The 23,250-nt window shown below is 61.1% G+C and overlaps 3 protein-coding genes across 7 annotated transcripts in view; 2 read left to right on the top strand and 1 right to left on the bottom strand.

Annotated features, from left to right (window-relative positions):
• Positions 1–5,681, top strand: part of UBE2O (ubiquitin conjugating enzyme E2 O) — a 72,432-nt gene extending 66,751 nt beyond the window's left edge. Inside the window, exons 18-19 of one of the 2 annotated variants that reach the window (XM_074888757.1) lie at positions 1,317–1,465; positions 1,597–1,711. In XM_074888757.1, coding sequence (XP_074744858.1) covers positions 1,317–1,453 — 137 coding nt within the window. In that variant the 3' untranslated portion in view covers positions 1,454–1,465; positions 1,597–1,711. Of the gene's footprint in view, positions 1–1,316; positions 1,466–1,596 lie in introns of both variants that reach the window. The other variant, XM_074888756.1, reaches the window with a different exon arrangement.
• Positions 5,682–7,502: 1,821 nt separating this feature from the next.
• Positions 7,503–15,822, bottom strand: SPHK1 (sphingosine kinase 1). Its single transcript, XM_074889513.1, has 5 exons — positions 14,896–15,822; positions 10,086–10,235; positions 9,737–9,831; positions 9,348–9,463; positions 7,503–8,789 (listed from the first exon to the last, which is right to left on the bottom strand). The coding sequence occupies exons 1-5, from the start codon at positions 15,311–15,313 to the stop codon at positions 8,006–8,008; spliced, it is 1,563 nt and encodes a 520-aa protein (XP_074745614.1). The 5' UTR covers positions 15,314–15,822; the 3' UTR covers positions 7,503–8,005.
• Positions 10,242–22,991, top strand: LOC141952260 (uncharacterized). Of its 4 annotated transcripts, none has more exons than XM_074889522.1 (4): positions 10,242–14,836; positions 15,814–15,963; positions 16,243–16,370; positions 22,560–22,991. In XM_074889522.1, exons 1-4 carry the CDS (start codon positions 14,577–14,579, stop codon positions 22,841–22,843), a joined length of 822 nt encoding a protein of 273 aa, XP_074745623.1. In that variant the 5' UTR covers positions 10,242–14,576; the 3' UTR covers positions 22,844–22,991. The 4 variants fall into 4 exon arrangements, with proteins under 4 accessions (XP_074745623.1, XP_074745624.1, XP_074745626.1 ...); XM_074889523.1 differs by lacking the exon at positions 22,560–22,991 and adding an exon at positions 18,405–20,258; XM_074889525.1 differs by lacking the exon at positions 22,560–22,991 and adding an exon at positions 17,983–20,258.
• The last annotated feature ends 259 nt before the right edge of the window (positions 22,992–23,250 follow it).

The following is a 23,250-nucleotide window of genomic DNA, read 5'->3' as shown; positions in this document are numbered from 1 at the left end:
CTTACGGGGATGCGCAGCTGGGGTCTGCCACCCCAGTTGGGATTGTGCTGCCTTTTGCTCTCACCTTGCTGGACAAAGCAGTGTCCTTATCTCTCCAGTTCAGTAGTCGAAGCAGGTGCAAGCCTTTTCTCATACCCTGATTTTTGGCTGCATCCCAGATTTCTGACACAATGCCTCCCTTCTTCTCACTGTGGCAGCTAAGCACAGAGCTGTTTTGCTTGTTATTCTGAGCTGACAAAGGTGAACCACTGTGTCCTCAGCCTGTTACCAAAGTTAGCTGAAGTTGCTAAAACTGAGCTTCATCCACAGGACTGTGTTTATCCCCACGGAGTCACCCACCCATCCTACACTGAGCATGTTTTTGCACAGGGTGATGGTGTTTATGCTCCTTCCAAAGCAGAGAATAATCAGGGGTGTGTCTAGACCAGCCCCAGGGCTTCCTGCCACAGGGCTTTGCCCTGTTGTATCTAGTTTGAGAGCAGACAGACTAAATCAAATCTCTTCCTCAAGGCCAACTTTCTATGCAGGGAGTCCAGGCATGTGACTTGGAAACCTTTGACACAGAGCAAGGGCTCCTGCCTCCAGTCAGCAGGCAACTCCTGCTTCTCTGAAGTCTCAGTCTGCCTGTATCCTGTGGGGGAACGACACCATGAGAAAAGGCTTTTCTCATTTACAAAGCTGAAGATCCAAATTTAGAAAATGAAATACTAAATCTTTTACTGGAGCAGCTTGGTGCTAGTGAAAAATTCCCTCTTCCCCTCCTGCTGCTTGGGCTTTGAGAGACTCATGATCTCACCTCCACCAGCTCTAATGGAGTTTGTGGCAGGCTGCCAGCAGCCCGGCGGTGCTGGTGCCATTGCTACATACGTGTCGTCATGTTAGACCAGAAGCAAGCAGGAGGAAGCTTGGCATGGGTGACTTGTCACAGTATTCACTGTCTCGGAACTGCCCTGTTTGATGGGACTGTGCTGGATAGGCTGGGACTTGGCCAGCTCAAAGCCTCTTACTGAAGATTGGCCTTTGTTCTGATTAAGAGGAAGAGAAGAAACTATTTAAGGAGAAAAAGCTTTGGGTGCGTTTGTGGTTTTTTTGCTCGGAGGGCAGTGAAAGGAAAGGAGCTGTGAAACCTTTCCCCTTTTGACCTTCTCTGCTGTTGCATGCCCTCTGCATCATGTTGGTGGAAGACTGTTCTTGCCAGCCAGGGACCTTGAGTGCCACTCCTGGTGGTGTCCGAGATCCCCACCGCCCTAGCAGAAGGCCACAGACCCATTCACACGAGTGCTCCCCTTGTGATACCAGTCCACTGCATCTTGCAGGTCCCTGGTTGTCCAGCCTGGTCTCTGTTACCTGCTTGAAGTCAAAGCCTGGCTTCCCTGCAGCACATTCTCCTGCGGTCCCTGCCCTGCCCTGCTGGCTGCCAGCGTCGGGGTGGCTGCGGGTGAAGCTGGCCTGATGCCTTGGCAAGGTGGTGCTGTGACCCTCGAACCTCAACCCTCTTGGCAGAAATCAGGGCCTGGCAGTGTCTGTCTCTGCCTCGGAGGGTGATTCACGGTAAAATTTCTCCCTTAACCCTTTGGTCTCCCCTTCTCTTGGCAGGTCTCATCCTAGTGAATGAGCCCTACTACAACGAGGCGGGCTTTGACAGCGACCGGGGTCTCCAGGAGGGCTACGAGAACAGTCGCTGCTACAATGAGATGACCCTGATCCGGGTGGTGCAGTCCATGATGCAGCTGCTGCGCAGGCCGGTGGAGGTCTTTGAGCACGAAATCCGTGAGCATTTTCGCTGCAACGGCTGGCGCCTGGTGTCCCGCATCGAGTCCTGGCTGGAGACGAACGAGCTGGTGGAGCGGAGCCACGAACAGGCCAACGGGGCGGATTCTGCCTCCCTTCTCTCTGCCTGTGGCACGCTGGCCGAGAGCCCCGGAGACAATGCGGGATCGCTGGGGGAGTACGGCAGCAGCTCGGAGCAGGGGGCGGCTGCTGAGCTTTCCGACTCGGCGCTCGACGGGAAGGAGGAGCTGGACGAGTCGGAGTTCACAACCTCGACACCCAACGCTGGTGATCTCCAACAGTACTCAGACTCGGAGAGCACAGGCCAAGCCAGGGGGATAGACCTGGCCAGAGACCGAACGGACGAGGGGAAGGCTGCCCAGGACTCTGCCTTGCAGCCTAGTGTGAAACCAAAGAAAAGGAGAAAGAGCTACAGGAGTTTCCTTCCGGAGAAGAGCGGTTACCCTGATATTGGGTTCCCCCTCTTCCCTTTGTCCAAGGGGTTCATTAAAAGCATCCGCGGTGTCTTGCAGCAGTACCGGGCTGCCTTAGCAGGGGCCAACATCCCAGAGTGGACAGAGGACAAATAAACTGTCAGGTTAGGGACAGGCAGGTGCAGGGGAGAAGGGAAAGCAGCAGAAAGGAATTTGGCAAACGCTGTTACCAGTAAACTGGCTTCTCCTTCCAGCTTTTCTTCCTCAGCTTGGTTTGTTCCAAAGAAGGTGGTAGGCCTGATTGCTCCTCCAAGGAAAGGTTGTCTAAGCATGAATAACTCTTTGCCCCCAGCCCTTCTTCTTTCCCCCTGTCCCGTGTACGTGCTCCTCTTGCGAGTTTGACCCTGCAATGGTAAGATTTGAGACCTGCACAGAAGCAGTCTTGCAGCCACGTTCCCTCTGCACTTTCATCTTGGGGCACCTTTCCACAAAAGGACTCTTCCCACCCAGCGCTACACCCAGCCGTTTGTTCTGGTGGGGTTCAAGCCAGGAGAAGTGATTGCTGTAGAACCTGGAAGTGAAGGGCAATGCCCTCCCAGTCTTTCATTTTTCTCTGCGTTACCATGGGTTTTATGAAGTCTACCCCAGCTTATGCGTACTTAGACATTGGATTGTGTTTGCATTGAAGTTGTCCACACCATACGGAGTTGCGCTAGTCTTAGTTGTTCACCCATAGCTACGAGGTTCTTCCGATCAGGACTTGCTAGGCAGAGCCAGAGCTCTGCGGGAGCACTTGCGCTGCCCTGGCAGCGCTGCGGGGTTTCCATCCAGTTCTGCAACTTCTGCTCGATCTTTTGGAAGCAATTCTAGCCATCCCCACTTCTTTTTCTCCAGAGTAAGGCAAACTTCCCTTTCTCCACCATGCATGCCTGTCTTCTAGAAATACATGGGACTCAGGGTTCTGCCCTGATTACTTCGATATCCACGTCTTTCGTTCCAGCCATCCTGGCTGTCACACAGCACTACACCTAACCCTGGATCTCGTCCTCGCCTGGGCAGGCAGCAGCGAGTGATTTTGGGGTGTACTGTAGATCTAGCAGCTAGTCTGGATGGTGAACCTGGCATGGCTGCTGCTTCTCCGTCGTTTGGCTGTAGATGGGTATTTTGGAGCTGTTTGAGCCAGGCTCACCCAAGGGAGAGGAGCTGTCTTGTGACGAGCTCCTGCTGTAGCAGCAGCAGTTTGTGACCGTTCCTGTGCTGTTCCTCAGCCAGCGACTGGAGCACGTCAGACACTGGTGTGGACTGTTATCAATTCCCTCCCTTGCCAGCCTTTTCCTGTGGTGGCCTGGGTCCGCTGTGGCCAGCAGCGTTGTGGGCACAGCACGTACTACCCCTGATGTCAACTGCAGCGCTGCCGTGCCGCTCTGGGCAGCGGCTGGCGAGATCAGCCCGTGTTTCAGCAGCGAGAGCGCTGTCTGAGCTGGTGACCGTGAGCACTTTGAAGCAGTGACTTGCCAGAGTCTCCTGGTCAAGACACCTTCCTGAAGCCTCTTTTTCTGTGAGCATGCACTTACTGTCACTTCTGGAGCTGGGAGATCGTGCTCCAGCACTACTGCATTTGCCCAGTGTTTTGGCATTGGAGGAGCACCCACTTAGCATCCATGTGGAGCACGGTCTGTCAGGGAGAGTCCCTTGGTCCTTCCAGCCGGCACGGGGAGCTGGTGGTGCCAGGCTTCCCAGGAAGGAGTCTCTGAGCAGACTGCTCTGCCAGAAGTAAGGACGGAGCCAAAACTCTCCTTTGCTCTTGCTCGGTATGGCTGTGTCCCTTCCCCTGACCCGGGCCAGGGTCTGGCCTTCTCATTTTGAAACAGAGAACAGTAGGCAAATCTCAGCACATTTGCACGGTGCTTTCTGCTCCTCCAAACACCAGGGTCTGCACCCACTGACCCAAATCCCCCCACCCAGATCCCTGTGCCTGGTATTTCCATCTGCCCCCCCCCCCCCCCCCCCGCCTCCCTGATACTCCAGAGCCCCTCCATCGCCATCCCCTGCCGGGATTTTGGCAGGCACATCCTGCTCCCGGTGCTCTGGAGGAAGCAGGGCTTGGCTGTGAGCGCAGACCTGGGCCTGCAGAGCTCTCGTAGCACTGGTCTGCGGGTGGATCACCTGCGTGGCCACTCTGGCACCCAGAGCCCTCCCTGCCCGTCAGGCAGGAGGTCTGGCAGTGTGGCAGACCCCCATCAGAGTGCGGCGAGATGTTTTGGGCCACAGGCAGGGCAGCGCGAGCTGCACATGTAACCGGCGGCCGCTTTGTGGCTGTGGCTGGTGGTAAATGAATGAATCCCTTTGAGCCAGGAGCTGGTGTGTCTCCCAAGTATAAAGGGTTGATTGGGACTGAGGGGTGAGGCTGTTGCTTCAGGGCAGGGGAAGGGCAGGCAGAGAGGCTTGTTCCGCAAATGATTAAACCTCTTACTCACCAGACAAAATTGTGGTTGGTGATCTACAGACGCTGACTTCCTCTGTCCCCTGTGCCGGGCTGTGACTGTCCTTAGCCCCGCTGGCCAGGGAGGGAGGGAGAAAACCCCTTAGGGCTGAGCTTCGGCTGGGGATGGAGGGATAGAGGAGGGATAGAGGGTTCCCTGCTTTGCCCACCTTGTCCTCTCTGCAGCTCTCATCTCACGGGGAGAGCGGGCGGCAGGGACTGGCCAGGCTGCCCACCCACGGGGACAGGAGGGCAGGCAGCCGGTGCTGCTGGGGTGAGCTGCGCGTCCTCCCCTTCGCCCAAGAAGTCTTTGTTTCCTCTGATCGTAATCAAGAGCTTTTGCACAGGTTCCTGGGGCTTCCTTGGCCTTCTGGAAGGGGACACAACTCCCCCGCTGCCGCTACCCCTGGCATCGCTCCCTCTCTGTAGCTGGCTGTCCCAAACCGAGGCGTGCACAGAGGTTTACAAATTTTCTAAAGCTTTTGATAATGTGAAGCTCCTGGGTGATGAGGTTGGTGGTGAGCACACTGCAGCTATGTAATTTTTTGTGTATGTATGTAATATTTAAGGGTAACAAAATTTAAAAGGCTAAAACCTTAAAAAAAAAATTCTAAAAACACACAAAAAAAGCCAAAGCATGATGCATATTGTTAGCCTTAAAACTGGCTACACGACTGTGTGATGTACAAATGAGAGCAGCCTGTAACTGTTTTAAGTGCTGGGGTTAGGGAAGAAGCATTACAAAATCAGTTTGTAGCCTTGATTCTGTACAGTATTTAATGAAAAAAAAAAAAAAAGACCTGACTATTGAGGCCATGCTTAGAGGTGTGTCGTTCACGTGCAGATGTGGATGCTTGGTTGCTTACGATATATGTATAAAGTGCTGTGTGACCATTAAAACTTTTTTTACCTGCAGAATTTTTTTTTTGTTTGGCTAACCAAGGTGTAATAAAGGAGGGAAGATGACTTGCCATTAAATTTTGCCTCTGTGAGTAGTTGTGACTGTTGTCTCTTTCTTTCCCCCCCCGCCACGCTTTGGCGCTTGCCCTGTCTCCTGGGCTGGACGGGGTCCCGCTGGCTGAGGCTGACGGCGTGGGGAGGGGGCCGGGCAGATCTGGCAGCGAGGGGCTGCCCCTGTGGCTCTCTAGGACCTCGCTCCCCAAAACCCTGATTCACGAGGCACCTGTCAGGCTCTTTTTTGGTTTGTTTTCCCTGCGCTTTGCTGGTGTGTGGTGCACGCAGGCTGCTGCCTGGCAGCAAAACCAGTGGCTGCTCTGTCAGATGGGGCCAGACCTGGCGCAAAGCAAAACCCTTTGCAGCCCCCCCCAAGCCTGGCGGCTCTGCCCCGGGGCTGCCCTCCCAGCCCCTCGCCCCAGCACAGGTAAGTGTGTGATGGGAGGCAAATGCAGTCTGGGCCAAGGGCCTCCTGCCCCTCCTGGGTGCTGGTGGGGTGTTTAACCCCCACTGACGTTTGCCCCCAGGGCTGCCCTGCCTGGCCCCCCTCTGCCTGCATGGGCAGGCTCCGGCCAGTGCAGGCAGAGGAGAGGGGCAGCGATGTCAGACTTGCGGCTTTGCTGGAGTTGTTCAAAACCAGCAAGCATCTGCCTCTAGAGGGGTGTGTGGCTGCTGCTGCCACCTCCCTCGGGTGACAGGAGCGAGGGGCTGGGGGGGGCTCCAGGTTGTGGAAGCGGTTGGGTCAAGGAAGAGTTTTGTGCAGCAAAACCTGGGAAAGGGATGGCAAGGGCGATCCCAACCAACCCGCTGCTGTGAGCGATCCCCGGGGGGGACTCCAGGGAGCCTTTCAGGTGCTGCAGACCCAAAGGGCTCAGCTCTGGTGAACTGTCCCACTTGAGGAGGCAGCCAAGAGCTCTGAGCCCTGCCCCGGACTCTCCCTGCAGCCCCCTCCGGCAGTGGCGGCTGTTCCACACGGTTAGAGTTCAGCGAAGCATGGCTGAGCCTGTTCTTAGACCTGGCCTAATGCCACAGGAGAAATAACTTTATTTTGGGAGGTGGTTCCCAGCTGCTGCTTGCCTCGCTGGCCCGGGAACAGCTCAACTCCCCACGAGTCAGTGGGGACGTGGCCGGGGGGAACAATCGTGCTCTTCTTTCCCGGTTCCGCAATCCTAATTGCATAGTTTGCAGATGAATAAATGCAAACAGCCACCACTGTTTACTCTTCTACTTTGTACTTGAGCGCTGTAAATGAGGTTTAATTACTGCAATTTTATACCAAACAGGCTCAGTAATCTGCCCCCAGGCAATCCCCTGGGCAGGGACCTGTTGCAGAGCTCCAGCTGGCCCCGGGCTGCCCGGGAAAGGGGATGTGCAAGTTCCCTGTAGGGCCCCTGCTCCCGGCAGAAAACCAAACCCCTCGGCTCCAACAACCGCCTCCTTGAATCTCTTTTCTGACCACTTCCCTGGGCTCGCTCTGAGGCGCTAAACCTTCCCCAGGATTGCCCAAAGCATCGCTGCAGGGCTGAGCTCCGTGGATTCGATCAGCCCCAGTGCAAGGCTGAGCAGGGAGGCACTGGTGCACCCCAAAAATCGTGTTCGGTGGCAGCAGTGCCCCGTGTCCTGCTTCTGAGGCGTTTTCCCTGGGAGCATCTCCTCGGCCATCACTCTGGCCTGGTCCTGGCCCCAAGATACTGGGGTCTGGCAGCGCAGGCAGGGTCCTGGGGAGCGAAGGGCCGCGGTGCTGAGCTAAACCCGTCCTGATGGCCACATGGCCGGGCTGTGTGTGAGCCCAGCCCGGGGTGACAGCACCACTGCCCTGCCCTGCCCACAGCCATGAACTTGGATTTAAAACCCAGGGGGCATTTTTTTTGCAAACGCTAGATATTTATTGCATTTCTCACAAGAATAAATTCTGCTTCTACAGGAAGCTTTGGGTAGAAATGTTCTTAAAAAAGTCATTTTCTTGTATTAGACATATTGGTCCTGACCATCTCTGGAGGGTGGCACTGGCTCTGCGGCAGGGACATGAGCGATGCCACCGTGTGCGTCTGAGCCAGGGAGGGGACGGGGCTGTGCCGGCGCAGCCGCCCGGGGCCGGGATTTCGTACCGGGATAGAACGCGCTGGCGTCTCGCCGGCACTGAGTACCTGATGGGGCTCGCAGCTCATTTTTGGGGCAGTGCTGGTGGCTGTCCCAAGGGGGTAAAGCTAAGCATGGGGGCAAGCGAGGGGACGAGCGCCCGCAGCCCCTGACAGCTATTGCTATGGGAGGAGGAGGAGGTTCCTGAGTGGGAGGAAGGCTCTGCCGCCCTCGTGCTGGGCCGTGCCGGCAGCTCAGCGCTGCGGGGAGGGGCGAACCCGGCCGCTCAGGAGCCGCTGAGGACGCGGCAGAGGCGGCCGTGGATCTGGCCCTGCACCGGCTCGCAGGCCAGCGCCTCGCCGTCCACCGTCATGATGCCCGCGGCCGCCCGCGGCTCCAGGCGGAAAGCCCGGACGGGGACGTAGCACAGGTGGGGACAGTTCAAGTCCAGGTGGGTCCCCCTGGCCATGGCCAGGAAGATCTTCAGCAGTGCCACGCGGCTGATGCCGGCCTTCAGGTAGAAGAGGTGGATGCAGCCGTCGTGCAGCTGGGCCGCCGGTGCCATCAGCAGGTTGGTGCCCAGGTGGGACTGGTAGATGGCGTAAACGGAGACAAACTCCTCCTCGGGGACCACTGTCCAGTGCGGCGGCACCGGCTGGCACAGCGGCACCAGCAGCGAGTCGCTGGGCAGAGCCCCGGGCGCGTCCGTCCCCGCCGGTGGCACAGTGTGACCAGCCTGGCCGTTGGTGACGGGCGCGTGGGGGTCCCTGGGTGCCGGGGGGGTGTCCTGCTCGGGGACGGCGGGCAGGTAGGACAGGCGGCCCTGGTACACCCGCAGCTTGGCCAGGCACTGGAGGGTGCCCAGGGTGAAGCGGGCGTTGCCCAGCCGGCGGTACTTCTCACTGTCGATGTCCACGTCCGAGATGAAGCCCCAGCCGAAGCCGAGGAAGGAGAAGAGGCGCTTGCCCGAGGCCGTGCTCAGCGAGACCAGGTCCATCTGCGTGTGCAGCCCCTTGCACAGGATGAAGGTGCAGTTTGTCAGCAGCTTCTTCTTGGCAACTTGATCGTTGCTATGAGGGATGAAGAGGGTGAGTTTAGCCTGGACCCAGCTTGGGGCCTCTGTGTGCAGCCCACCTGAGTCATGGCTGGGACATATCCCAGCTGGGTGACAGTGTCCCCAGGGACAGCTGCTGGGAGAGGGTTTGGTGGGGATGGGAAGGATAAAACAGCTCCTGAAAGAGGGAACCGAGTTGGGGCTGCTGGGCCAGGGCAATCCCGGTCCCTGCCCTCCCCACAGCGGGATCAGCTGTGCCCCGGGGTGGATCCTTTAGGGTAAAGCTTTGCCAGACTCAGCCCCGAGAGCAGAAAGGCCGTGGGGGGAGCTGGGGACATAGGGACACACGCTGGTGTTCGCAGGGACTGGCTGGGGCTGGGCAGCACCTGCCTGCGGGGAGGTGGAGGCCCAGGTGGGCACCCCTGTGCTGGGCACCCCCGTGCTGGGCATCCCCGCACCCAGCACCCTCCCCCTGGGCTGGAGCCACACTCAGCCTTTCGCTTCCCTCATCCCCCCCCGGCTCGGTGCCCAGTGCGGTGCCGGCAGCGGGTGCCCCCGTGGGGTCGGGGCTCACCCTGCGTAGTGGTTGATGGAGGCGGCCAGGGCGTTGCCGGAGCCCCCCGGCAGGATGCACAGCGGCTTCTTCACAGTGTCCTCCCAGTCCGGCCGCTCCATCAGCCCATTCACCACCTGCAGGGATGGAGGGAGCTGCTGGAACCCGGGGCTGGGCCAGGAACCCAGTGGCCCCTGCCCAGCCCGGGGGGGAGCAGAGCCCGCGGTGCCCCTGGCCAGGGCAGGACCGAGGCCGTGGCTGCCCTGCTTTGCTCCAAGCTAGGTGCCACCTCTCCTTCGCCATTCCCTGCCTGCTTTTGTGTCTCCAAGCTTGGCTCCTGCCGCAGGCACCCCTCTCCTCCCGGCTCTCTGCCCATCCTGGCCAGGGGGCTGCCCCACAGTGCCCCTCACCTCGTACAGCAGCCCGTCCCCAGCCATGACCACCAGCGTGTCCCACTGTGACAGGTCCTCATCCCGCACCTTCTCGTGTGCGTGGTGGGGTCTCTCTGCGGGGGAAAGTGGAGAGAGTCAAGTGTCACCCTCCGTCCCTCTGCCCTGCCTGCTGCCACCCCCCAGATGGTGACCCCAGCCCCACTGTCCACACGGGGGTCCCAGCCCCAGGGGTGCAGGCCAGGCAGTCACCCCCACTGAGCGCACCCAACCCACCCACGGCGTTGTCCAAACCATCGCCGAAGCCACCCAGGCAGGATCCTGGGAAGGGAGGAGGAGGAGGAGGTGAAGGAGCTGCTCACGGACTCACCGGTGACGAAGACGGTGGTGGCGATGTCGGCCTCGGCCAGCATGGGCTGCACCACAGCCTGGAAGTCCTCGAGTGCGCGGCCGGCGCCGCTCTGCGGGTTCAGCAGCACCAGGGCACGGCAGGGCCGGGGCAGCACCCCATAGCTGTCACCTGGGCGGGGGGAGAGCGGGGCTCAGGGCGCTGGGGCCATGGCACTGCCCAGAGAGGGCTTTGCGAGCCGGGGCAGTGATTGCCACAGCCCCACGGGACGGGGAGCTGCCCCCGATCCCCACGAGCTCCCTGGGCCGCCTCCATACCCAGAGCTGAGCAGGGATGGAGGGTCCCTGCTGCGAACGCCAGGGAGATGGCAGGGACACGGGGTCCTGCAGGGACTCGGAGCTCTCCTGCAATCACCAGAGAGGTTTTATGCCCAGGCTGGAGCCCCACAACAAGCCAGCGATGCCGCAGCGGAGCCGGGGCTCTGCTGCACCGAACACCCCTGTGCCACAGGGTGCTGCCGGCTGCGCTTTCGGACACGCCGAGAAAAGAAAGGTGGAAGCAAAGGGGAGGTTTGGAACCCAAGCTCCCCTGGGGCACCCGGCCCCAAACACCCTCGGCTGTGAGTTTTCCCTGCTGAGCCCCACGGCTCAGTCCCCAGAGCACCCGGAGCCAAGCACGGGGTGGGGGGGTGAGGGCCAGGGGGACTCGAGGTCCCAATTCCCCACATCCACTGCAGATGGAGCCAGGCCAGGACAGACACCTGCGCTGACAGACGGACGCTTCTGCTTCCCCTGCTCCCCACGGGGCTCAGGTTTCACGTGCGAGGGCCCCGGTTGGGCTGTAATTACAAGCCTGGCAGGGATCCACATCCCTCTGCCCCCTCCCCGCCAACTTCCAGCCCCCCCCCAAGCCCAGTGGTCCCCGCGCGGGGGGACGGGGTGAGCCCAGGCTGCAGATGCCCCACGGGGGGGGGTGTAGGGAGGAGGAGTGATGTGACGGCACCCAGGGGTGCTGGCGACAGCGTGCTCGAGGGCAGGACCCCTGGGTGCTGCTCAGGCACCCCGAGCCCCAAAATGAGCAGAGCAGAGTGCCTCGAGCTCCCGCGTCGCCTCCGGAAAGTCCCGGCCCTGCAGAGTGAAGCCAGTTTTGTGGGGGTGGGGGACGTCCCCACCCGCTCTGTGCCCTGAAGCCGGGATCTGGGCCCCAGGGGGGTAGCGGGTTCCCCGCTCGGGCACGTGGGCTCTGAGGGACAGCGCAGGGGCTGCGCCTGCTGACTCAGCAGAAATTGCTGCTCTGTCAGGAGCTGAGTCAACCAAGCAGATGACATTTCCCAGCACTGCCCCCAGGCCGGGAACCCCCCTCTAACCCAGGGCAGGAGGGCTAGGTCCAACCATCCGCCCCCCCCGCCTTGTCTGCACACTTTGATTTGAGCTGTCTGAACACGCAGGCAGCGTTTTTACAGCTAAACCCCCTCCTGCTGCCCACACCAGGGATGGAGGCAAGGAGAGGGGAGCCTGGGGCAATGGAGGTCCCCACATGTGCCACCGCCCCGAGGTGACACCCAGCATCACACCGGTCACGGCCACGCCGGGGCTTCCCCATGGGCTGGCAGAGCTCCACGAGCTGCCTGGAGCATCCCATCGCCGTGCCCATCCCCGCCCTGGGGAGCACACAGAGCGCTGCTGATTTCAGCACCGTCAGGTTGATTTTCTGCCCCTGGGAATGGCCCGGTGAGGCTGTCACCCTCCAGGTCACCTCCCTGTCCCCACACCGGCTGCTTGGGACCTGCTACTGAGCCCACAGCAAAGGTCTGTCTGCCCGTGGGAGCCCTGTCAGCCAGGGCTGAGCCTGGGTGCAGGTGCTGGCTCTGGGCCGGCTCTCCCCGCTGCCACCCAGGGCTGGGGGAAGCCACCGGCTGCCTCCCACCCTCCCCGGCCCCTTATCAGTGGGCGCCAGACGCGAGGGGACCAGCTGCCCTCAGGGACGGTGGTGAAGCGCCGCGAGCAGAGGCCACCCCAGCTTGGGTCAGGGATAACGGGCAGCTGGGCTGGCCCCGCTCCTTCCCCTCCGGAGCCTTCCCTGGTCACAACTGGCACTAAAATCCCCACTGACAAACACAGCCAAGCCCCCAGGACAGAGGGTTCATGCTCAAGCCCCAGCTGCTGGAGGGGGGGCTTTTTTCTCTCTCCCCCCCCCCCCCCCCCCCCCCCCCCCCCCCATCCCTGGAGGATGCAGAGCAAGAGCATGAGGCACTGCAAGAACCTAAATGCAGCTTTTAAACCCACAACATTTTAAAGCCACATCATTTCTGACACACACACAGACCTGCAGCTGGGCCTCGCCTGAAAATCCTGCCTGGACCTGTGGCTGCTGCCCCATGGCCTCCCTGGGCAGTGGGGTACAGCTGGGATTCTGAGGACCCGCTCCTCGGCTGGAGGGGGAAAGGCAAACCCTGCTCAGGGCACGGAGGGACACCGTGACTCCATCACAAGGCAGAGATTGCTGGTACTCGGGTGTGAATAGGGATGGGGACGTGATCCCGATGCGGGACCGGTGACACCAGCAGCACCGGGCTCAGCCCAGGCTCCCGTGGCAGAAGTGGAGGGGGCTGGTTCAGAGCTGGAGCCCGGCAGCAGCGATGTCCAGGCAGAGGGGACAGATTTCAGCAGCATCCCCTTCCCTTGCGCAACACCGGCCGGCCCCGGCATCTCGGCGAGGCTCAGTCACTTCCCGGCACAGCGCGGTTGCTTTCAACCTCAAACGCCGAGCGGAGCAGACACTGAGTCAGCAGGAGGAAGGGGCTCCAGCTGCTGCCAGCGCACAAACTCTGCTCTCCCCCCTCCACCTGCGTCCCCCCATGGGACACGTGTCCTGGCAGCGCTCCGGCGGGGACCACGCTGCCGCGGCTCCACCATCAGCAGCCCCAGCTGCTCTGTTGTGTCCTCGCATCCTTCTGGAAACCCTCCGAGCACAAGGAACAAGCGTGCCAGGCTGACGGGGCATAGGGCTGTCCTGCCCGGTGACCCAGCTGGCCTGAGGCTGCGTCCCCTCTCCGCAGTGTCACCTCTGCACACCAAGGGGATGAGCACGGCAAAGGAGTCCCCTGAAACAGGGGCTTGTGGCAGGGCCAGGTCCCGCTCACTGCCAGCAGCGCTCGACGGTAGCTCACTGCCACGGCCCAGGGGATGATTTCCCCATCAGGACACAAGCCCAGGGGCAGTTTGCTCCCCACTCCCGGCCAGCTGCAGGGTGGGACACATCCCTGCATGCTGCGGGCAGCCCCAGCTTTGGGGTTATTCACCACTGAGGGACTTTTTTTTGTCCCCTTGGGCTGAAATAAGGAGGGGGAGGCTTCCTCCCTGCTGTAGCTCTCCCCAGGGCTTTTATCCCAGCAGGTGCTGGAGCTGAGAGGACACCGGGATGGGCTCGCTGGTGGCCCCGCAGGGACGGGGTGGCAGGATTGCTTCACACAGACTCGCACGCAGCTTCCCGGCACGGCCTTATCTGTCCTGCACACGCCGCGATGCCGGCACGTGAGGGTGCGTGCGAGCACAGGGTGTGGCGAGAGGCATTTTTAGCTCTGTCCCAAACTGGGGGAGGAGGTTTGCAAATCCTGCTGGCCCTCAGCTAGAAAAATAACTGCAAAATTCCACACCGCCTTCGCCCGTCCTCCTTCCTCCAGCTCCCCCGAGGCCCCTGCCGTGCAATGAGCTGCTCCCGCCCCAGCACCCTCGCACCGCCTGCGAGAAAGGCGAGGGTTTTAAAATGCCTGGAGACCTACAGCTGCAGAGTTCAGGCTGGAAATAGAGCCGAGGAACTGGTTTCACCCTCACCCCTTTCTACTGGATTTTTTTTATTCTTTAGGAAGAGTAGCAGAAAGTTGTTTTGTAGCTGCAGGTCATGTAAAAAAGCTGCATTTTAAAATCCAAGCAGGGGAGAACTGGGCTAAATGTGATTTGACAGGATCCCTCTAACCGCATGCCTCTTAATTTCCAAGTCTGATCAGTGGGACTGGACAGCTAAATAAATGAAGTAGTGCATATAATTGAATCTCTGCTCAGATGCTCAAATATATGCCAGCCTGCCCTGCCCTGACTGCAGGGGCTGGGGGACTTGGCCCCCGAACCAGCCGCTCCTCTTTGAGCTGGTGGCAGCTCTGGGGGGGAACTGAAACCCGGACCTCTCCGTCCTGCCCTGGGACCCCGGGGGGGTCTTGGGGGAGTCCCGGGGGATTCGCTGGCTCCCAAGTGATGGATGGGACCTGCCGGGGACGGTGCCTGGCTCCCGTCCTCCCTGCGTCAGCAACGATGACTTTTTTTTTTTTTTTTCCTTTCGTTAATATGCTGCCCTTTGGAGCTTTCCTAGTTATCAAACCAAAGCGATGCGGACGGGGGGGGGAGAGGGGGGTGTCGTGCAAAGGGCCCCCGTGGTGCGACCACGTCCCTGCTCCCCCTTCGATTTAAGGGCGAAAGGGGGGAGAAGCCACCCCCGTCCCCGCGGCTGTGCACAGGGATGTCCCCGTGCCCCCAGGCTCGGGGCGATCCGGGTGACCCCGCGGGGATGGGGATCTCTCCTCGCCCCCGACCGGTCCCTTCGGGGCCCGACCACGGCGCCTGCTGCCAGCCGCGTCCCCAGGCCGCCCCTCGGGGACACCCGTCCCGCGTGGGGACGGGCGAGGCAGGGCTGGCGGGTCCCACGCCCCGCACCCCACGCCCTCGGGTGGCCGCTGGCCCCGGTGGCGGGGCTCGCTCCGTCGGGCGGAGCGGACACGGGTGGGTGGGTGCCCGTCTGGGTGCGTGTGTGTGCGAGCGTGGGGCGGCTCGGTACTCACCGTCCTGCGTGGGCACGGCGGGCACCGAGAGCTCGCGGATCCGCCGGCTCCAGGCCTGGGCGATGCGCAGGTTGCCCTCGGCGTCGGGGCCCAGGCAGACGCGGAAGGTCCGCTCCAGGCGCTGGCGGGCGGGCGAGCCCCAGCGCGGCCCGCGGAGCGGGTAACACACCAGCGAGAAGCAGGCGGCGGCGGCGGCGGCGGGGAAGGCGGCGGAGCCCACGCAGTCGGCCAGGCGGAGCGCGGCGTCGGGACCGGGCGAGCCCCCGGGGCAGCCGCCGGGACGCCGCACCTGCAGCTCCCGGGCCGTCAGAGTCAGCGAGCAGGCGGCAGCACCGGGGCTCGGTCCCGCACCGAAGATGCCTTGAAGTAATACCGGGCCCCCCCCGGGCTCCGGGGGAGCGCGGCGGCCGGCGGCCATCGGCGGCGGAACGGGAACGGGAGCGGGACGCACCGGGGAGCGCCGCCCGCCGCTGCTCGCTGCTGACACCCGCCGCGCCGCCCGGCAATGGCAGGCGGGGCGGCCCCATTCATAAAAATTTAACCCACCCACAGCCCCCTCCCCGGGGTGGGGGGGCCCGTCCCGGGGCTGCCCCCAGCGCCCCCCACTCCCGCTCCTGCCTCAGTTTCCCCAAGCGCCGCCCCGCGCTCCGGGCAGGGCCCCGGCCGGCAGCTCCCACGGGTGGGCAGCGAGGGGACACGGACACACACACACACACACACACACGACCCGCCGGGGGTTTGCCGGGGGTGCCTCTGCCCTGCCGGGGTGGGTGTCCGGCGTGGGTGCTCCCCCGGTGCTGGGGCTGGCACGGCACCGACCCACGCTCACACCGGGAGAGCAGCGGCACAGCACCGGGCAGCCGCGCCGGCCCACGCGGGGCTGAGCAGCGGTTAAACGCCGTTTCTGCATCTCTCCAGCCGGGACAGGGCGAGAGGAGCGGAGCGGGTGCCTGGAGAAATCGGGGTACGGCGAGGACTGAGGAGGACAGCGGGCAGCCGGCGAGGGACACCTCCGGGAGGGGGGATGGAGGGGGACGATGTCCTGCCCGTCGCTGGTGGCCCCATCAGGTATCGGTGAGGGCTGGAGGGTGCCGTGGGCAGGGAGCCCCGTGCAGGGAGGTGGGCTGTGCTGTGAACCCCACCTCGGGGCACAGGGCGCTGGGGACAGAGCCCAGGGGACCTGCCTGGAGGTGCCAGCACGGCTGGGAGCCACTCCGTGCCCGCGGCAGCTGGCAAAAATCACTGACAGCAGCTTTTGATGGTGACGGGACCGACCTCCCCCTCCCGAGGGGCTGCTGGGCTCCAGGGGGGCTGGCCTAGCTCAACAATAATTTTTTTTTTTGCCAGCCAGTTCCCCATGGATGTATCTCTGCTCCGCATGCTCCAGCTGGCCCTTTGCTCTCCTGAGGCCCCATTTAAAGCAGAGCTGCACGGGGAAGCGGGCGATAAGCGCTCAGACAAGAGCTGTGGGAATGGTAAGGCAGATGGAGAGGTGCCCCAGTCCCTCCCTCCGCTCCCCTGTGCCTTCCTCGCCCCTTCCTCATCCCTCAGACCACCCTTCGTGGCAGTGCTCATGCGGGTTTCGCACTCCGCGTGCCACCGGGCTGGCAGCAGCCTGAGACCCTGTAACCTTGAGCTCGCACCTCGGGGAGGCATCGCTCTTCACACTTACAGCAGTTTAATTAGCGGTGAGCCCTTGGCCCTCTGTCCCCAGTTAAACCCACTGAAACTGGCCAAAAATTGCAGGGAGGGCACAGGATGGGTGGATAATGTGGTTAAGCCTTGCTTCCCCAGAGTGACCTAAAACAAGAGCCGAGGTGCCATGATTTGGAGCATTGTGCTTTCCAAAAAGACTCCCCTGGGGGCTATGGGTTCAAATTGATGCTTGGGCAGGGGGGGCAAAACCCACTCCCAGCCATTTGCTGGCTGATGCTTTTGGCTGGGGATGAGATGATGGATGAGATTTGGGCACGGCCACTTCCCCGGCTGCTGCCCTGCCGCGGGTCCAGCGTTTGTAAACAGCCCTGCGGTCCTCAGCAAGGTGTCACTGGAGGAAATAGCTGGCTGCTGAGGAGTGCAGCATCCTGACCTGCCCCTCACCCTTCTCGGTGACTAATCCACTCCTGATTTCCGCTCAGGAAGGCATGAGATGTGGTGGGAGGATGTGAGAGCAGCTGTCACGCCGCTCCTGGCAGGTGCCTTGGGACGATGGGGCTGCTTTGGGCTCTGTCCTCACCGTGCTACATCCATCGGTGGCCTCGTGCCACAGGGATCCCCCTCGCCCTGCCTGCCTGCACTTTCAATAGGAGTCAGATGCCCGGCTGGGCTCTGCTAGCCACAGCCGTGCTGTGGGCTGGGGAAAGGGGCTGAGAGCAGCTTCATCACGAGCTGTCGAAGGCGGCAATGCCACCACGCTCGGACATGGGAAGGGTTAGTGCAGGGATACCGGTGGGGGGGATGCCCAGGGCAGGGAGATGAGGGGGCTGCAGCCAGGTTTTGCTCAGATGGGGAATGGGATTGGCACAATCTCAGCCTCTGTGACAGCAAGGGATAGAGCTTTTCCATCTTAGTGCTGGTCTATGGGGACTTCACATGGGCCTGTCCCGATGCTGTGCCACCCTTGGCAGATGCCTGCTTCATGCCACGGCCAGCCCGGTGCCCACCACCAGCCCCACGCAGGTCCCTTTGCTCTCCACAGCCATGGGCTGATTCAACCCGGTCCCGCACAGCCACCACTTGTTTGCCTCCAGATGCGATGTCTAATGCGGAAGTGGGATCGCTTCCGTCACCGCTTAGTGCTGATAAACAGTCGTTCAGGGCTATCTTAATTACGAGAGCCTTAACGAGCTCCCTTGACCCGACTGGCAGCCCAAAGGGTGCTCTGCAGCCGGGGCTCTCATGCCGTGGGCAGGCGTCTGCCCGTCGGGTTTGTCCTGATCGGCTCCATTCCCACCCGCGCGGTGCCGCAGAGGCTGTGTGTGTGGGAGGGCAGCGCAGGGACGTGGCACGGGGACATGGCAGGGAGCTGGTGTGCCAGTGGGGACAGCCGGTGGTGAATCCCCCCCCACCTCCTTTCTCATCACAAAGGTGCAGGGTGTCCAGTCCAGCTGTGACCACGGGGGCCACCAGTCTCCCTCCAAGAGCAAACACCCCTCAGAATCCTGTCCTGGGAGGGCCTGTGGGGTATCCCAGACCCCACAGACATAATCTGGGGGGAGAAGGCTTGTATGTCTGGAGCGCCGTGCCCTGGGCTCGCTGGAGAAGGTGATGGACGCTCTGTGTTTGGGGAAACTGAGGTAGAAGCAGCAGACAGGTTTGCCTTGAGTTGTGCAAGAAGCCAAGGGTTCAATACGGCATTTAAACACCCCCTCAGCTCCCTCCTGCCCCCACTCTTCCTGCACCTGCCCCCAGTACTAGAGGAGCTGGTCCCCACAGGGAGCTTGTCCTGGGGGAAGAAAGGAGAGAGGCTGGGGGCTTCCCAGCCCTGCCGTAACCCTGTGTCCCCCCAGCTGATGCATCCCGGCTGCAGCACGGACCCGAGGCTCTCTGCGCCAGGGCAGGCCCGGATTTCAGGCTCCCGCTGCCTACACAGCAGGCAGCCCCGGAGGAGGTGTGCAGAGGACATGGCTCTGCTGCAAGATGAGCTGCAGCATTTCACTTCGAGGCAGGCAGCTCCTCCAGATCCCTGCTCGCTCTGCCGCGTCGGCCAGCAGCCGCCCCGGGGACGGGAACGGGAGGGGGATGCACTTATCCCGGATCCGACTCTTGTATGGTCGTTCCCACTGCTGAAGGTACATCTCTCAAGGTGGAGCCAGAAATAGCGCGGCTCCGCGCTGCGTCGGGGCTGGCAGGGCTGCAGGGTTTGGCAGGGGGACAGGCACCGACTGCAGCAGTGGGAACTTTCCAGCCAGCGCCTGCGGGAGCGGCCGGTGCAGAGTCAGAGCTGTTTTGGGGCAGACCTGGCCCGGGGACTGCGGCGCGGCCCCTCTCAGCCCCCAGCCATGAGGGTCCCCGGGGAGATGCTGGTGCTGATGCAGGGGACCAGCATGGAGTGGGAGGGGACAGAAATAACAGAGGTATCTCCTGGATGAGAGCGATTGGGATCGCATCCCACCTGAGATGCACAGGTTTTGGGTCTGCCACTGATTTGCTGTGGAACTCTGGTAAGCGACTGCACCCCTGGTCTCTGCCTCTGTGACCCGTGGGCAGCAGGTATCACCCACAATCCCAGCTTCACACAAGGCCCAGGACTTGAGCCAGGAGGTTTCTCAGCCTCCGAAGAGCTAAATGTTATGGCAGCTCCTAAATCAGGCTCTGCAACCTGCTTGGGGTTGCTACCAGCCCTGACCCTCCCTCCGCCAAGCTCTCGGCAGCCACCGACACAGCCCAGGACCACAGGGCTCACCAGGATGCCCTCAGTAATGCCAGCAAGCTGAGCTCATTCCTCCCAGCTGATGATTTACTCAGAAATATTTCTGAGGTCAGGCCTCCTTGGGAGAAACACTCCCAAACGCCCCGCAAGAAGCTGCTGAGTCTGGAGTAACCACATGCACCGCTCACTCAGCCAAAAAGCCACCCGGATGACTAGCCCTGGCGTCAGAGGGATTGAGGCCAAAGTGCTGCTGTTTGATCTCCCCCTTGGCTGGGGAAAGCCAAATTTCAGGCTGTTACAGGGTTTTCACCACTTCCCGGTAGCGGTTTCCTGCTGTGATGTGCGCGCAGACATTTTTGGGAGGTGAGTCAGAGGCTGCAATGAGAACCACCTGGCCAGGCCCCACTGGCCGGGCTGGGAGGCTGGATCCTGGGGCGATCCCCGCTGCCACGCTCGGCGCCTGCGGGCAGCATTCCCGGGGCAGAATTACTTATGGGGGACACAGCGGCCCACCACAGCCCCCCATTTCTGGCCTGGGTAAGAAGAAGAGGAATTTACTGCCGCGGTTCCCACGGCTCATCTTTCCTCGCCAGGCTGGGATCTGCACGCTGCAGCCACCCCACCCGGGCTCCAGGGAGGAACTCGGTAGAGGAGAAATGGCAAAACCTGGTCCAGCTCTGCAGGAAGCTGCCTGCAATGGTTGTTCCACCCAGTGCCATGTCAGCCCTGTGCAAGAAACCGCCCCAAAGCCCCTGGCGTGCACAGGGCAGCACCGAGGCCCTTGTTTTCTCCGGGGAGAGGTGTAGATCTTGGCAAAGCTGAGAAACTGCCCTCCCTCCTTGTTGAAATTCAGCAAATAAAGCCAGTTCCTGCTAAAGGAACCTCCCAAGATTTCCCTGCTGGGCTTTACTATTTTTTGCTATTAAAACTGCCTGACCCCCTGCCCACCCCCCCCAACATTACTCAAACCCCTCTGCTCAGCAAATAACTGCATCACAGCCAGCGAGTGAGACTGAGCCAGGATAAGCCTTTTCAAAGGAGCTAAACCTGCTTAAAGCCGGTGCTGTTCCCTGACCCGCCCTCCTAATCCTGCCCGGCTGATAATGAAATAATAAAGGGCTGCAAAGCCTTGCTCTCCACTGCTCTGTGGGGGAGGTTTCTGCTGCCTCTGTACATGCCAGGAGCTGGGATATTAATTACTCCCTAAGTAAACAGAATTGCTTCTTTCTTCTCCTTTGCCTGGCTGTAAAACCAGGTGTGACCGTCAGCCCGCAGAGCAGAGTCGCTCCCTTTCCCAGGAGAAAGGTTGGTTGTTGCAGTGATAAGAGCCGTGATCTCTGCCCGCTGCCCTGCCCGGGCTTCTCCCCGGGGCAGATCCCAACCCCACAGCTCCATCAGCCATCCCGGCGGGACGCACAGCGCCGTCCCTGCAAGGCTGCTGGGCCTCTCCCCACAGGGATGAAGCTGGTGGCACTGGGGGAGATCTCCGAAAAACAAGAGCAGGGTGGTTTTGGGGCAGGACATGTTGTCAAGCCCCTCCGAGGTGACCGCAGAGGTGCCACCTGGGGTCTGCTGTGCCGGTGGCTGCCCTGCAGCAGAACACACAAACTTGTTGCATCTCAGCCTCAGCAGCTGGGAAAGTGAGGGGTGGTGACAACACAGGCAGGATCCATCCCCTGTGGCTGGAATGGCTCTGAGCACCCCACAAGGCAGCAGGAATGAGGACAGGAGGATGGTGCTGCAGGACTCAGAGGGCAAAGCAGAGGCTGAGCGCAAAGAGGCCACAGCATCAGCCCTGGGCTGGTGTGTTCAGGCTGCCAAGCAAGGAGCCACCAGGAAGGGGTTAAACAGCCCTTCTTTCTCCGCACACCTGAATTGCATGGCAAGCCAGGAGGGAAGGGCTTTAAAAGAGGAGGGCAGCAGCAAGTCCTTTCCCCAGGGGCCCAGGAAGGAGTTGGTGGGAGGCTGAGCACCCTGCAGAGGTGCTGTGTCATGGCCCCTGCAGTGCTGGGTCTCCCTCACCGCCCTTGGGGCATGTTCCCCCTCACTCCCCCTGCCTGGGTGCTGCTCTGGGGTTTCTCCCTGTAATTGCTGCTGCCCTCACTGGGGTGTCCCACAGGAGCCTGTCCCTGTCCCTTAGGGTGTCCCTGCTCACCCAGGAGCTGCCATTTCTCTGGTGGGTGCAGGGATGATCTCAGGAAGCAGCCAACTTCCTACATCCCCAAAATAGCCTGCCCCCCCCCAACTTTTTTTCCAGCTTCTTCCTTTTGAAATACAAAGCCAGCAACTGGTGACAAGTGAAGGGCCATAGCATGGATGCTGTGACCACTGTCAAACAAATGTGCCTTGCAGGGCAGCAGCAGCCGTCACTGAACGTGCAAGTGGCATGAGTGGCTGAAGCAGACTGGGGCTGGGGATGCCCAGCAAATGGACGCTGCTGTTTCATCCCAAGCTGCAGGGTTATCACCAGCCTCATGGCTGGGTTTCTCCTCAGAGGCACGGAGTGAATGCAGGCAGCTGATGCTGTTAGCTCTCACCTCACCTCAGGGAACAAGCAGGGACATGGGAGTGGAGCTGGAATAGCCCCTGCCAGGACAAGGCACAGATGAAGGACCCGCAGGGGACAGAGAGGACCTGGAGAGGCACCAGCGACCCAGCTTGGACCACACGCAGCTTTGGTGGCAACAAACTAGGGCAGATGTGTCTGGTGCTGCACTGGATCTGCCCGTGCAGCAAGCGAAGGGGGTGACGGCTGTGCCGTGGCTCCCCTCACCCTGCCAGCGCAGGCACCGCGGAGGCAGGGATGTGAATCTTGACCTTGTTTGGCTGCAGCACGCGAGCCTGCCGCCCCTGTCGCTGCGCTCACGGCTGGTCCCAGCAGGGCTATGGCTGTGATGGGGGATCTGTGCTGAGCCCTGCAGCCTGATCCTGCTGCAGGAGCAAACCCAGGTGGCTGGTGAGGTGGAAGTGGGACTGTCCTGGCTCTTACACCAGATAAATAACTGCAGGGTGGTCCTGAATCATCATGGTGGGAGATGGGATGGAACCACACCGCAGGGACAGATCCATGTCACCAGGCATGGTGAAGGGAGACAAAACTTGCCATCCTGGTGCTCAGGAGGTGCAGCAGTGGCATACAGAGGTGACACTGATGCATTTCTATCTTGTTTACATTGAGGATGCTGACTCTTAATGAAGGCTGGAGAAAGACAACTTTTAATGAAGTGTTCAGCAGAAGGGGACTGATAGCGATGCTGCAGCTCCCAGCTAAGCATGAAATGTTTTATGACAGGAGTTGTTGCCAGAGGCACCACTGCCATCACACACCTGATCCCATGCACCAGAGCAGCCCAGCAGCAGGGAGAGTCACTCCTGAATAACGGAGGCGTACATCCTCCACGTCCTGAACGAAGGCCGCCACGACTTCCTCCTCCTTCCCCGCTCTCAGCTGGGAGAAGGGATAACAACCTCGTGCAGCGGCTTAGAAAACTGTCAGGAAAAACCTATCCCTCCAGAGTGAACTGCAGGGCGATCCTGGTGATGAAATTAATGCTGTTTGCCCTCCCTGCCATATAAAGCACGCTCTTTGGGTCTGGAAAGGTCAGCACAGAGCTCTGCCAGATGGGTTGGGGCAGAAGTTTTCTGCTTAGGTAAGTCATTTAGTGCCTGTACCCGAGAGGGACTCTGTCCTCACATCCAAGGAGCAGAGAGGACCTTGGAGAAATGGTGCAGAGACCAGGTTTAGCTCCAGCAGCACCTCCTCAGGGCCGCCATCCCACTGCCATCACAGCCCCAGGGTGCTAAGGCGAGCCCCAGGCCCAGAGCGCGGCCCAGCACCACCCATGGGGCCAGCGACCGGGGGGCAGGACCCCTCCTGAGCACTGTGGGGCTCCGGGAGCGCTCAGGTTTAAGTCCTATGGGGCGGGAGGCCTCGGGCCTGAAGGCGGCGGGGCGGGGAGGGCTGTGGTTCCCGCCCGCCCCAC

This window comes from Strix uralensis, chromosome 19 (genome assembly GCF_047716275.1).
Source record: "Strix uralensis isolate ZFMK-TIS-50842 chromosome 19, bStrUra1, whole genome shotgun sequence".
Taxonomy (NCBI): Eukaryota; Metazoa; Chordata; class Aves; order Strigiformes; family Strigidae; genus Strix; species Strix uralensis.
The sequence above is the reverse complement of the archived record's forward strand: the minus strand, read 5'-3'. Positions and strand labels throughout refer to the sequence as shown.